The 14,219-nt window shown below is 41.0% G+C and overlaps 1 protein-coding gene across 3 annotated transcripts; it reads right to left on the bottom strand.

The window, feature by feature from the left end:
* Positions 1-8,440: 8,440 nt before the first annotated feature.
* On the bottom strand, positions 8,441-13,444 carry LOC149223772 (high affinity nitrate transporter 2.4-like). 3 transcript variants are annotated; one of them, XM_089385914.1, is made up of 5 exons: positions 12,837-13,444; positions 12,216-12,416; positions 9,932-10,843; positions 9,343-9,749; positions 8,441-9,087 (listed from the first exon to the last, which is right to left on the bottom strand). In XM_089385914.1, the coding sequence occupies exons 3-5, from the start codon at positions 10,748-10,750 to the stop codon at positions 8,712-8,714; spliced, it is 1,602 nt and encodes a 533-aa protein (XP_089242040.1). In that variant the 5' UTR covers positions 10,751-10,843; positions 12,216-12,416; positions 12,837-13,444; the 3' UTR covers positions 8,441-8,711. The 3 variants fall into 3 exon arrangements, with proteins under 3 accessions (XP_089242040.1, XP_089242041.1, XP_089242039.1); XM_089385915.1 differs by lacking the exon at positions 12,216-12,416 and having other exon boundaries at positions 9,932-10,884; XM_089385913.1 differs by lacking the exon at positions 12,216-12,416 and having other exon boundaries at positions 12,837-13,443.
* Positions 13,445-14,219: the final 775 nt, after the last annotated feature.

Raw genomic sequence — 14,219 nt, 5'->3', positions numbered from 1 at the left:
CACCTATGATAATGCATTTGAATCTAACCTTTTGCCTATTGTTGAGAGAAAGAAGATGTGCCACGTTGGCTGAAATGCAAGACACAGCCCTAGAGGTAGAATCTAATATCATGGCTGCAGAAAAACTCAAAGGTCATGCTGACAGAAGAAGGCAGAGAGGTGAAGCTTCCACCTCTTCTTCATCTTCAGAGCCCAAATTAGATAAAATGACTAAGATGATAGAGTCATTGGCTGCTGAGATATCCAAGCTGAAGGTTGAGCAGAGTTCTGGGAAGGCAAGGCTGCCTAATTCATTTGCTCCTAGAAATCCAAGTTCCTTCAGAAGAGCAAATGATCAATTGCAGATCATTCAGAGAGGAAAGGAGACCAATGAAGAACAAAGAGTTAAGACTCCTTTTCAGAACGTAGTCATGGAGGAGGAACAGTTCGATGAAGAGGATGAGATTCACTGCATGGAAGACAAGGGCAATGCTGCCTTTTGACATTAGCTGCCTACGAAGAATCATTACTCCAGGACCAGACCAGTCAAGAGTGGGACAGAGAAGCTGTTTTGCAGACTGATGAACAACAAAGGTATAATTTGAGGTCAAGAACGAGTAATGTCAAGGAGAACCCTGCCCAAAGAGTTGTTGTTCCCATAGATTAGTAGACAGAAAAAGCCAGCAACTGATCCAGTCATCCCCAAAGCTCCAGCTCAAGAGGTAAGAGGCCCTGACAAGTTCCCTTCCCCTTTCAGTTTTGAATCAGAAGTCCAAAAGTTAAAAATATCTGTGCCTCTGATAGAACTTGCAAAGAGTGAGGTATTTAGAAAGCCTATCCTTGATGCCCTTGAGCTAAAAGCCTCACAAGCCTCCAATGACTATGTAAATTTGCAAGATGATAAACCTGCAGTTGTGCTTAGCCCAATGACTGAACCCTATGATAATAGCTCCCCATCATTCTATGTCTCCTTGACCATTCATGACAAAACCCTCCATAACTGCCTGCTGGACACTGGTGCCAGCCATAATCTGATGCCCAAAGCTGTCATGGAAGAGTTAGGCCTTGACATTACCAGACCTTATCATGATCTATTCTCCTTTGATTCAAGAAAGGTAAAATGTCTGGGATTAATCAAAGACTTGGTTATTACCCTAACTCAGCTACCCATGAAGAGTATGATGATGGATATTGTGGTAGCAGATGTCCCCCCTAAGTTTGGTATGCTACTTTCTAGAGGGTGGATTAAGAGGCTAGGTGGGACATTACAGAATGACTTATCCTATGCCACTATCCCAGTTTTTGGAGGGGAGAGCAGGAGATTGTACAGAGAAGCACAATTGGCCTACATCATCAGTGATGAGAAGAATCCCACCAATCATCCCATATATGCTATGGACACTGATTTTGGAGCATGTATCCTCCAAATTGAAGAATCCCAGAAGGCCTCGTTGCAACTCAAGAAACCAATAGGCTAGGCCATGGAAGAGCAAGGAAATCAAGTTTGGGATATGTTCTTTGATGGAGCATGTTCAAGGGGAACTGCAGGAGCAGGGGTGGTGCTGATATCTCCAAAACAAGAAAGCACACATCTGTCTTTCAAGCTGACTTTTCAGGTCACCAACAATATAGCAGAGTATGAGGCTCTGATATTGGGCCTTAACGCAACTAAAGACAGAGGGATCAGAAACATAAAGGTGTTTGGAGATGCTGATCTCATCATTCAGCAAGTGAACAAAACGTTCCAAGCAAGGAACCCAAGGCTGAAAGCATATAGAGATGAGGTATGGAGACTCAAAGACTCATGTGATAGTGTTTGTATCTCATATATCCCTAGAGTCAAAAATTAGATTGTTGATTCCCTTGCTGTGTCTGCTAGCATGTTTATCCCTCCCATGCCCCCCAGACTGGTTTATGAAGTCCAAATAAAATATAGACCATCCTTGCCTGATAATGTCCAGCATTGGAAAGTTTTTGAGGATGATGATGAAGTAAATAGGTTTTTGCAAGTCATTAATGAATTCTCTGAAATGCAAATTGACCAAGAGAATGAAGCCTTGGAAGAAAGCCCCCAATCCCAGCTAAAGAACAGAATTGGTAAAGATAGCATTGTCCAACTGCCGAGCAATCATATACCTAAAGGCCTAGTGCCCTTAGAAAATTTGTTTTACAAGAATGATGTGCCTTATAAGGCTGCCCAAAAAGAAGACCGATTTGTAGTCCATAGGCATAATATAGGGAGTCCAGATCATCCAAAGTTTATAAATTTGTCCACCCATTTGTCTGTTGCCCAAAGTTCTGAATACTGCACCTTGATGAAGCAGTTTGCTGATGTCTTTGCCTGGGAGTACAGTGACCTTAAAACATATGATAAAAAGATCATCCAGCATAAGATCCCCTTGGAAAAGGACACCATCCCTTTCATGAAGAAGCTAAGACCCATAAATCCCTTGCTCCTTCCCCTGATTGAGAAGGAGATCAAGAAGTTGTTGGCTGCCAAAATCATAGTCCCTCTCAGATATTCAAAATGGGTAGCCAACTTGGTAGTTGTGAGGAAGAAAAGTGGAGAAATCAGGCTTTGTGTTGATTTCAGAAACTTAAACAAATGCTCTAAGAAAGACAACTATCCTCTGCCCAAAATGGAGCATTTGCTGCAGAAAGTCTCAGGAGCCAAAGTGATGTCTTTCCTGGATGGATTTTTAGGGTATAATCAAGTTGTTGTGCATCCAGATGATCAAGAAAAGACTACTTTCACCACTCCTTGGGGCACTTTTATGTATTCCAAGATGCCTTTTGGGTTGATGAATGCTGGAGCAACCTTTCAGAGAGCTATGGATATAGCGTTTGTGGGAGAGAAGGATAAGTTTGTCCTCATCTACCTTGATGATATAACAGTATACTCCAGTACCCATCAAGACCATCTGCAGCACTTGAAGAAAATGTTTCTGAAATGCAGAAGGTTTGGGATATCAGTCAATCCTAAAAAGTCACAGTTTGCTTTAGAAGAGGGCAAGTTGTTAGGACACATTGTCTCTACTGTTGGTGTCAAAATTGACCCAGAAAGAGAGAGAGCAATACAGACCTTGTCTGTCCCTAGATCAAAGAAGGACATCCAGTCTTTTTTGGGAAAAATAAATTTTGTAAGGAGGTTTATTCCAAATTTTGCAGAACTTGTCAAACACATCACCTCCATGTTGAAGAAGGGGTCAAAAATCAAATGGACTGATGCAGCAAGAAGATCTTTTGAATCCATCAAGAGAGCCATTATGGAAGCTCCTACTTTGATCAGCCCAGACTATGGCAAGGAGTTCTACATATTTTCGTTTGCCTCAGGTGACACCCTTGCAGTAGTTCTGTTGCAGAAAGATGATGAAAGTTCAGAACATCCGGTGGAATTCTTCAACAAAACCTTAAGGGACGCTGAGCTGAGGGCTAAATGGATTGCAAAACTGATTGAATTCAACATCGAGCTGAAGCCCACCAAGCTGGTCAAAGGTCAGGGCCTAGCCAAACTGATGGCTGAAGAAAATTGCAGGATGCTGGGCATAAATCTCATAAGCACAGTTTTAGAAGATGGACATGCAGAAGAAATAATTGCACCAAGGCCGAACCAGTCAGTGACAAAAAATTTAGCTTCTTGTGAATGGTATTCTACCATAGTTCAATTTTTGCTAAAGCTAGAAGTGCCTTCAGGCCTAAGTGCAAGCCAAGCCAGAACTGTCAAGCTTAGGGCAGCCAAGTACTACATTCATGAAGACTTGCTCTATTGGAGGGACCCATCTGGAATCCTTCTAAGGTGTCTGGACAAAGAACAATCCATGGAGGTCATGCATCAGTTCCATTCCAGCATTTGTGGAGGACATCACTACTAGAAAACCACAGCCCACAAGGTCCTCAGAGCTAGGTATTATTGGCCCACCTTGTTTTCTGATGTCTTTTCATATGTTAAATCTTGTGACAGGTGCCAGAGGTTTGAAGGAAAACAACAGTTGAAATCCCTGCCCTTAAAGCCAATACATGCCAATGGTCCTTTTCAACAGTGGGGTTTGGATTTCATAGGAGAAATTAATCCACATTCCAGTGGCCAACACAGATGGATCTTAGTAGCCACTGACTACTTCACTAAATGGATTGAGGCCATCCCTACTAGGAAAGTTGATCATCATGTGGTCATGAGGTTCTTGACAGAGAATATCCTCACCAGGTTCGGCTGTCCACATAAATTAGTTACAAACAATGCAGTAGCCTTCAGGGCAAAAGAGTTGGTGGACATGTGTGACTCAATGGGCATTAAGATGGTTCATTCCACCTCATACTACCCTCAAGGCAATGGCCTAGCAGAATCTTCCAACAAGAGCCTGATAAGGATAATTAAAAAGCTACTGGAAGACAACAAAAGGAATTAGGATTCCAAGCTTAAGTATGTATTATGGGTTGACAGGGTGACCACCAAGAAATCCATAGGTAATTCCCTATTCAAGATGGTATATGACACAAATGCCATATTCCCAATTCAGTTAATAATCCTGGTGGCTAAGTTTTTGCAAGAAGAGCAGAATGAGGAAGAGGACATGGCAAAAAGGATCGCTGACTTGGCAGAAGTACATCAAATCTGGGGTCATCGGGTTGAGAAGTCTGCAACACATCAAAAGAGAATCAAGGAAGCCTTTGACAGGAAGGCAAAGACAGACAGTTTTCAGGTTGGAGACTTGGTTCTTAAGTGGGATGCACTGAAAGAGAAGAAAGGAAACCATGGGAAGTTTGATGCTCTGTGGACTGGACCTTTTGTCATCACTCAGATCCAAGGGAACAATACCTTCATGCTACAAAGTGTGGAAGGAGAAACAGTTTTTGATGGCCCAGTTAATGGGTGATTTTTGAAAATTTAGACTGTTTAAGGTCTCCAAGCCTTAATGCTATAAATATGTTGTTTTATCAGGTTTTAGTGTAGACTTAATTAGACTCCATGCCCAATGGAACACTAGGAAATTTTGCTAATCTGGTTTTTGTAGGAAAGGCAATGGTCTGCAGTTCTTGAGACCTCACAGGGAGGATCTCATCCCCAGAAGGAGCCAGTGTTAGCTTTGCTACATAACTATGGTTTGAAGGGCAGAGATATGCTTGGTTGGATTGATCATGCTTAAAGCAGGCACATGGTGATCATTCTCCCTTCCCTCTCTTACTCCGCTTATTCTCTGTTACCTCCATTTCCTCTGTTGTTCTCTAAACCTATTACAAGCCCCCACCCACTTTAAGCCTCGAGCGCAAAGGCTTAAAAACTACAATAAAACCTTATCCGTATAATCCCGCATGTTCATAAACCCCTCTTTTAATCACAGCCATTGATCTCCTCCTGTCGATCCAACGGCTCCTGTCGCACCCGATAAAGAAACCTGCGCAATTAAATCCCCAGCATCCGATCATCTCTGCCAAGATCGGATGGCCTTCGCACTTTTCGCACCCACAAAGTGATGGAATGTTAGCACACGATGGAGAGCGGTTTTTCTCTCTCATCCACCGCTACGTGTCATGCGCTAAATGGGATCGCAAACCCTCGTGCTTTTATTGTCCAATGCCCAAAAGCAGTGCAATCGATACTGCTTACCGCTTAACCTATCTGTTCCCGCCCGATAATGGCCACACACCTTCGCCGCCCGATCACCATTAGATCTGTCCGCCCGAGATCCAATGACCCTCGTTCATCCTGCTCCCACCTCGTCCACGATCGACGACCGATCTTCCCCCCTCATCCAACTCGTCCACTCGCCGCGCAGTGCACATCCCTTGACCGTTCCATGTGCCTAAAGGACGAAGGTGACCGGCTTACCAGTACCAGTCGCAGTTGCTCCTCAACAATCACATTTAACAAACGGTATGGCCAAGGGGAAAAGGGCACAGAGCACGATCATGTAACTGCATTTAGCAGTTATGAAACTCCATTCGTATGAACACTCCAACTGCCTGAGAGGACAACAGAGCACCTGAAAAGATCATATTCATCCACTGAAGCAAGTAAACACACTCAGAGACTCCATCAAACAGTTAAATGCAGTTGGTGGTCAATTATGACTCCTCCATACCTAAAATGGCCCAAGTGCCCTGTAATGTAAATCTATAAATACCCAGAAGAAAGATGTAATCAGGGTTAATGGTTGATGTTTTGATGTAAGGTTCAACTTCTGGAGACTGTAATTGTTTTGACACTGGCAGCGTCTCGTCTTCATTTTCAACTAATACAAGCTTCTTTTGCTATTAACTGCTCACTTTCCGTTTCTTCTGTTGTTCCAAGCTGTGCCTAATATGTTGTATTCTTGAGCTCTTGATGTTTAACATTAGAGTAGTTGTCATCCTATCTCTGTGTTAAAATCTTGTATGTATCATTAAATAAGTTATTCATGTTTCTCTTCATCTAATGTTAGAGAGCTGTCATCCTGTCTGTGCATTAGTGGACTAGATTTGCATACTTCTTTACTGATTGTAGTTGGCCATCACATGGTCTTGTGCATCTGCTGGTGTGGTCAGTATTCTCCATATTCACCCAATCCTTAAACTGTGAGTAGTTGGTGGTCTAAAGCCTTGTAGTCTGGGGGTGTTCACGCATGTCTGGAGTGGAACAAAGTAAAAGGGGTTATCTGGCTTGGACAAGCATCATTCTTTCCATTCATTCATTGCAACAATAAGTTGAATTTATATGTTACCAGGCATCTCCGAGCTACATCCTAGGAGAGTTTCTTGGAATCCTAACACACACCATAGAATTTCAATCTTCAACACCCATAAAAACTACGTCTCTTGATGGATCCAGCTATCCATCATTACAGGAGTGTATCGTATACTAGATCTAAAGGAAGAAAAGAATTTGTGAGCCATCCATGGTTGAAATCTCGTAATAAAATCTCTATGAGCGCAAATTTACTGCAATCATGAGCCCAACACTTAGATTTGTGACTGGGACAAATTGCAACTTGTGTGTCGTGCTGCCAATTTGCAAGCCTTCACTCAATAGAACCCTAGCAAACATGATAACAGTACATACAACACCAACATCAACATCTACCATACATGCATCGAGTTTAGAAATAGGAGTCTTGTATCACTTGAAGAATACCGACAGGCTTCCCCTTTGTCATCTTACATTGGACTGTGAATACGATAATGGAAAAAAAGGTGGTGTGGCAGCATGGTATGCATTAACTAACGAGATTGGGAGCGTGGAGCAAATACATATGTTCCACTGCGTGGTATGGCGGTATGGTGGAAACCAGAGTGGTATTGTAATGCACCAGTGGGTATTAACGCATACGGACAAGCAATAACACATGAGGGTGATATGCATTATATAACTGTGTTAAAAGCGCAACGTGGGTATAAACGGGGGAGGTGTTGTGCAACACGGTAAGCTGTGGGAGGTTGCTGAGGCCAAGGCTCAAGGGAGAGGGGCAAGAGGCCGAGGCCCTGAGAAAATCTAGAAGGGAAACAACATTTGGAGTGATTGGGAATCAATAGTGAATATACAACGTTTGGAACGATTGGAGAGGAGCACACAACGTTTGGAGTGGTATATGAACCAGATATAGTTTGAAATAGTAATCGGGAGCATTATGCCATGAGAGATTGGGAGCATCGTATAAAAAACACAGTAAAAATGAAAATCAGTGGACCGGAATCTTGATGTTAACTGGGAGTGGTATTACACGGGATCGGTGGAATTCTCAGCGTGGGAGTATTATCATATACCATAGTGGATCGGAGTCGAGGAGTGCAATAAGAGTGGACTGTGAAATGTGAGTATGGACTATGAGTAGGGATAGTGCAGGTCCGAGCGGTGCCACCACAGTGAAGGTCGTGAGTTTGTTCCTCGCTGGGAACTCCAACAATGGTATGATACTGTGCGTTATATTAAAAAACCACAGTAGGTCATAACACCAACGTGTAACATTAATATATAAAACCGACATTCACAGACATACCGCTTGCTTTCCACGCTCAGTGCATAGGCGTTTCATTCTCCATGTAGACTGTAGATGAGTGGGGCATTTCAAATAGTTCTGGATGCAACAACCAACCTCCAATGTTTCAGGTTGTGAGGTGGGTTAGGTAGTCAGGAAAGTGAAAACGCTCAAGCAAAAATGGTAGATTTGACAAGCTGAGCAAATGACAAAACTAAGATTGGAGTAGGGCATGAAATGGCCCGCTCTGATACCATGTTAAACACACATGGAGAAGACATAAGTGTAGTATAATTGTCGGTTGCATTCTATTAACAATATTCACATACAAATACAATTCCTTATGACCCTTGGTCTTCATATACCAAGTGATCTCTTGAACTACCATCACTATTCACATTCCACACCAAAACATTCCACACCAATCTATAGAAAATTAGGTGTCCAACACAACTAAGCCATAGTTCAAATCTTAACTAAACCATTGTTCAATTCTCATTGAATATTGAGTATATAATAATAATAGACTCTCCATTTCCAAATTATTTAATTTACATAGCCACTCCTGCAAACATAGAAATCTTGACATTACATTCATCAAAATGAACGGTATTCAAAACTTATGTAACACTAAAAATGATTTTCTGCGGTCCCAGATTCATCAATCGAGCTTTAATGTCCAATGCGTCTTATCCATGAAAATAGAATCATCGAAATATTACTCCAGAAAAGTAAGCATACAATGCAAACTACAATGTGTATATATATAATGGATGGGACTGATCAGGCGTGCTCAGGGCTTCCTCCTGCTGGTGGACTAGGTAGAGACGCCACTCTACCACCTCTCTCGCTACGACTGTTATCTGCGAATTTCATGCTCCCTTCATGGTATCCCTTTCGCTTTTCCTCCTCTGACCATTCGTCCCCGTAATATCTTTCCTCGGTAGCATCTTCAGCCTTGGACGGTGGACACACCATTCCTCCCCACTGCGGAAAGTAGATGAAGCCAACTGGCAATGTGCAAACAACGATCATGACCCCCATTAAGCTCAGTCCCGTCTCTGTCGAGTACTTTGAGCCGGAGAAAAACAGTAATTGCGTTATAACTGCGCCAACGGCTCCCCCTGCGCCTCCCATTCCAGAGATTATACCTAAAGCTCTGTACTCACCAATGTCAGAAAACTTAATGTCAATTACAAATAAAACATTTCGCTCATTTGACAAAGTTATATATTATCGTTCACATATCAAGAAATTTTTTGAAAAAGCTATACAATTTGCATATTAGGATTTTACAGTTAAGAATTACTAAGTTTTGCTTTAGTTTCAGCAATCTCTTATTACTAGAAACGGAAAAATCCAACAAAGTCGAAAAAATAATTTAGTGCAGACAGCACGAGATTCGAAAACAAACCTTCTTGATACGAAAGGGATGACACCGTAGGTTAGACCGCAGGCTCCTTGACAAAATATGGAAAAGATAATCATTACAGTAATAGCGAGGGCGAGAGAATTCGATTTCCCCAACCAGATACAAGAAAGCCCGCCACAAGTCTGCACGATCCAGAGAGTCCAAAGTCTCCCTCTCATGCCAAATCTGCGGGCAACTACGTCCGAAAGCACCCCCCCGCCTGGACGAGAGAATATGTTTGCAAGGCCAAAACTGGCCGCAACTAAACCAGCTGTGTGAAGTTGCAGATTAAATCTATCATAGAAGTACTGTGCGATAACATTGTCGATGGTGAGCTCCACTCCAAAACAGTATCCATAGGTGAGAGCCAAAATCCACGCTCTGTAATTTGTGACGGCGTAAAATAAGACCTGCAAAGATTGAAACGAATCAGGTTGTGAGAATAGCAATGATCAAAATTGCTAGTATAATCTTTTTTTGGTAATTCTTCCTATGTTCATGTAAATCCCTTAAAAATCTCAACAAAAATATTCTACCATTTTCTATAAAATAGCAGCCAAAGTCTGAAGTTACAACAACAACAAAAAATCACCTTCCAGAAGTCGTCTTTAACTTTGTTCCCTCCTTTCTCAAGAGCTGCGAAGTTACCATCCGGGAGGTCTTGTCCAAGGATGAGCACACACAGTCCCATGAAGATCATAGCGAATCCAGGTATGAAGAATGCAATGCGCCAAGCTGTGAAGGGCGTGGAACCGATTCTGCTCTGGATCAACTCATAGACAAGAGGCATTATCAGCTGTGTTGCTCCTCCTCCCATGTTTCCCCAGCCTCCTGCAGTCCCATTTGCCAGCCCCACAATATTGCTGTTGAACATGCTACTCATCCAAAATTGGCACGAAACAAACGTTGCCACTGAGAAGCCGATGAAAAAACGAACCAGAATAAACCCTGTTGCAGTGGAAACAATGGCCATGCAGAAAACGGCAGGAGCAGTGAGCATTATCATGAAGGCGCAGCCGTAACGGGGGCCTACCATGTCACACAGACCTCCCATCACGAGCCTGGAAAATATCACGCCCGACACAGATGCGATTCCTGCGTTGCCTATGTCCTTCTGTGTGAGATCCAGATTGTCTCTTATGATCGGAATCAGAGGTGGAGCAGCGAATGTAGCAATGAAGCAAGTGAAGAAGGAGATCCAAGAGAGGTGAAAGGACCTCATGTGGGGCTGAGCAAAGGAAAACAGTTTGAATTTCGTGGCCTTGTGCTCGGAATCCACTGGAAGATCGAAGTGAGTGTCTGGGTCTGTAGGGCCATTGCTGGTAGATAGGTTGTATGTCGCTTCCCTACCTGTGACACCATGCATAGACGAACCTGGTTCTCCCATTTCCTTGTTGCTCTGGTCGGCCATTGTCGATCCTCCAATATATTATGATATTTTACTTGTACCCGAATTACTGTACGCTTATTGTTGAGCCTCTTACTTGCAGCTCGACATCAGATGCTGGGAAAATCAGGGACACGTTAGTCAAAGTACAATAAAATCTGCAGTAGATAAATATTAGCAGCAGTCCTCCCTCCATATCAGGATCAAACTCAAACTGTAATGCAATAGGAAAAATATTTTTTACTAGTTCAAAATATCCGTGCTTTTGTGGTTAAACGCTCCCCGCCCCCCATATCATGATCAAACTCAGACTGTAGGATATGAAGAATTTTGTTTTTTGTTCATCCGTCCAGATGTGACTAAGTAATTGGGAAGTGGCAGTTTAAACACGAAAGGACTTTAACGCATAAGACAAATCCAATTAATGCAGTAAAGAACTTCACACAAAGTCGATTAATTAAATTAATGTAATAAATATTATAAAATTTTCAAACTTGTACTATCAATCTCTCTGGTTATTTTCCAGTTATGGTTTGGTATAAATTATACACATCTCATGAGCTCGTATGAAAATAAACTGCTTTGTAAGTGCGTTTTGAGAATAGATTGGAAATGTAGAATTTTACAGGCTTTTGTTAAATTAATAATATCACTAATTCTTATAAAAGCGGGTGTATGTAAACTTTAACTAAAATCTTGTCGATGTTGCTGAAGACATTTTTGAAAGATGAGTTTTTACACAGTATCCTGAAATTTTCATAATCAAGCTAAAATATATATGAAATTTTAAAATGTGTACTTATTTTATTTTAAATGGACTCAACTTATCATAAAATAAAATTAAAACTATATATATAATTTTGAAATGCCTACGTATTTCAAATGGACTCTACCTATCCTAAAATAAAATAAAATAATTTATATTATATTCAAAATGAGAGTCAGAAATGTCTCTTTTTCCTTCACATTTTTTAGTCATATAATTATTTTAGATATATGAAAACACTGCACTGCACACAGTTCGTAATTTTATCAATTGATAAATGCAAATTATCTTATTCTGAAAGTTTACTAATCAACCGAGAGGGATAGAACTTGCCAATCCAACAATATCTTGAATAAAAATTGCAAATTAATCATGGTCAGGATTCCAAATAACGCTGGATCGTTTAATTAACTTTAAGATATGATGCATTAAGGTTCGAGAAATATTTTTTTCTGAAGACTTCAAATAGTTCCATAAATCCTGCTAATCTTCCAATAAAAAAATCCTCTTTCTGTTCTATAATTTTCTGTAAATTTCCTACATATATAGTATAACTTTTTGCCTAATCAAAACAGTCCTGATAAAACTGAAACGTAACCGTAACCCTTGGCATCATAAGGATAGAGAGTCGTTGACCTGGGAAGGAATCCGGAGTTTCAGGTGATTAGAAAAAGAGAAATTGTTGCAGAAACAAAGCGACAGAAGCGTGTGTTAAAGATTCACCTAACAAAGCCGAAATCAGTTACTGCAAAACTCACTTAAACTCCAGAGACCAGAGAAAAAAATTATGTCGCAGCGCCACACTGAGTCCGCTGAAAGAGCTTGATCTATCTGCGAGTTCAGAATTTGAACGTGACTGGCTTTACAAAAAAAGCATCCTGACTTGTTTCAGTTCTTCGGACACGGTCAACGGTTTCGCGAAAGCTTGTTGAAGGGAAAACAGGCAGAAGAATTTAATGCCGGATCAAGTTAAAGGCGTATTGACATAATGAGATGCACAACGCAGTAGACAATACTACTGCCGTAAAATTTGAAATAATTGAATGCAGCAAAAGTTAAAAACAAGAAACAGTTTAAAGGAATCGGGTTCCCCAAGAAAAGGCAAAACAGACTTTCTCCTCCACTGAGCTGAACCTAAGAATAAAAAGAAACTTAAGAATCTCGTGCTCAATCACACAAATAATTCATCTGATAGAATCTTAATTACTCCAAAATATCTCGTTGAATTACAAAAAGAATCCATCTGACAAAATCTTTAACTCGCAACTTTGTAATGAAAATTTGAATGAAAACTAATTTAAGACAACTCATTTCGATTTTCAGGGAAAAAACAATAAAGCTTACCTCCAGAAGCAACCGGCGGCATATTAGCACGATTAGCTTTCATCCTCAATTTCAAGTTTCGTGCAAAGAAGACGTCGGAACCGAGGGAGGCAGGGAACGGGAGTTCGCTGAAACTAATGGCCAGTAGTATCCAAAGAGATTTCTTTTTGTATCCTTCTGTGAATCTTCACGGGATATATAGCCACGAACACATCATAAAGACAGCCTGGCTCCCAAAATATTTATTTAGTAACGTGAATCTAGATTCACGACATTAAATAAGCAGACGTGCAACCCGGATTCACATTAAATAAACAAGCTTAGATGTCCGAAGAGCCAATATGAGGAAAGGGCAGAGTTGCTCGTCGCGACCCTCCAAACTCCACAGGATCAGTCTAATACGACAGCAAAATTTTATTCAGTTTCTTGGAATACGGCAACATTAAGGTCAGAGTATTTATTCCATTCGGAACTTTCATTTTAATTTTCTAAAAATTTTCAGTAGTAAACAAAATCTTGCAAACCTTACAGTAATTCACTAATTTTCCCTAAAATCTTTACCGAATTCTTATTCAATTCTTAATTGAAAAATAATAATAATAACCCTAAAACAACTAATCTTGAAATCCTGCAGGCCGATTTTGAGCCTCTCGGTCCCATCCCGCTGTCTTATTTCCTTCCAGTAGCCCAGCTAAAGAAGACTTGGTCATGCGAGACAAGAATAGCGAAAAAAGAAAATTGTATGGGGTCCGTAAACTTCACTATCAGCGTCCCCTTTCATGGGGTCCGTTTGCATGTGACGATACTGATTGACAAACGTTCTTTCACCGTCTTTCTACGATTTTCTGTTTCACTGTTGATGTCCAACACAGTACAGTAGGTTAAAGATGTGAAAATAAAGCATTTCAGGTTTAAATTTGTCTATTCCACCTTATATAATATTAAATACATATGTAAAGCGCATATTGATTTTTTACAGAATTGATCTGGTACAATTAAGCGCAATTTTGATTGTTTACAGAATTGACCCGGTACAATTCCTAATTTACAGGTATGCTTGAAATTCGGCATCTTTCTGAAAAAATCAAACTCCCTGCATCTCAAATCGTTTATCATCACCACCAAACCCTGGGTCGCAGAATCTTGAATTGATTGATCCTTGACTTAGGGACACCTACTTCCGTCAAGCTCGTGAGTAGTAGGTCTGATACTTTAAAAATGATTCCGCCAGGTCTACAGTACAATTAGTAAAGTAAGTCTGTTGCCATCTAAGCCTGCGACAGAAAATGGCCGCTTAGACTTTCCAATCCAGGGGAGTTCAGTCTTAAAGTCTACCGCCTTTGAATTTTCCGAAGGCCACATATATCTTAAACCAGTACCGACCCACGTGTATTGACTATTCAC

The sequence above is a fragment of the Pinus tabuliformis genome, chromosome Q (assembly GCF_031772625.1).
Source record: "Pinus tabuliformis cultivar Carrire ecotype Pingquan chromosome Q, CPIR1, whole genome shotgun sequence".
In the NCBI taxonomy this organism is placed as follows: domain Eukaryota; kingdom Viridiplantae; phylum Streptophyta; class Pinopsida; order Pinales; family Pinaceae; genus Pinus; species Pinus tabuliformis.
The sequence above is the reverse complement of the archived record's forward strand: the minus strand, read 5'-3'. Positions and strand labels throughout refer to the sequence as shown.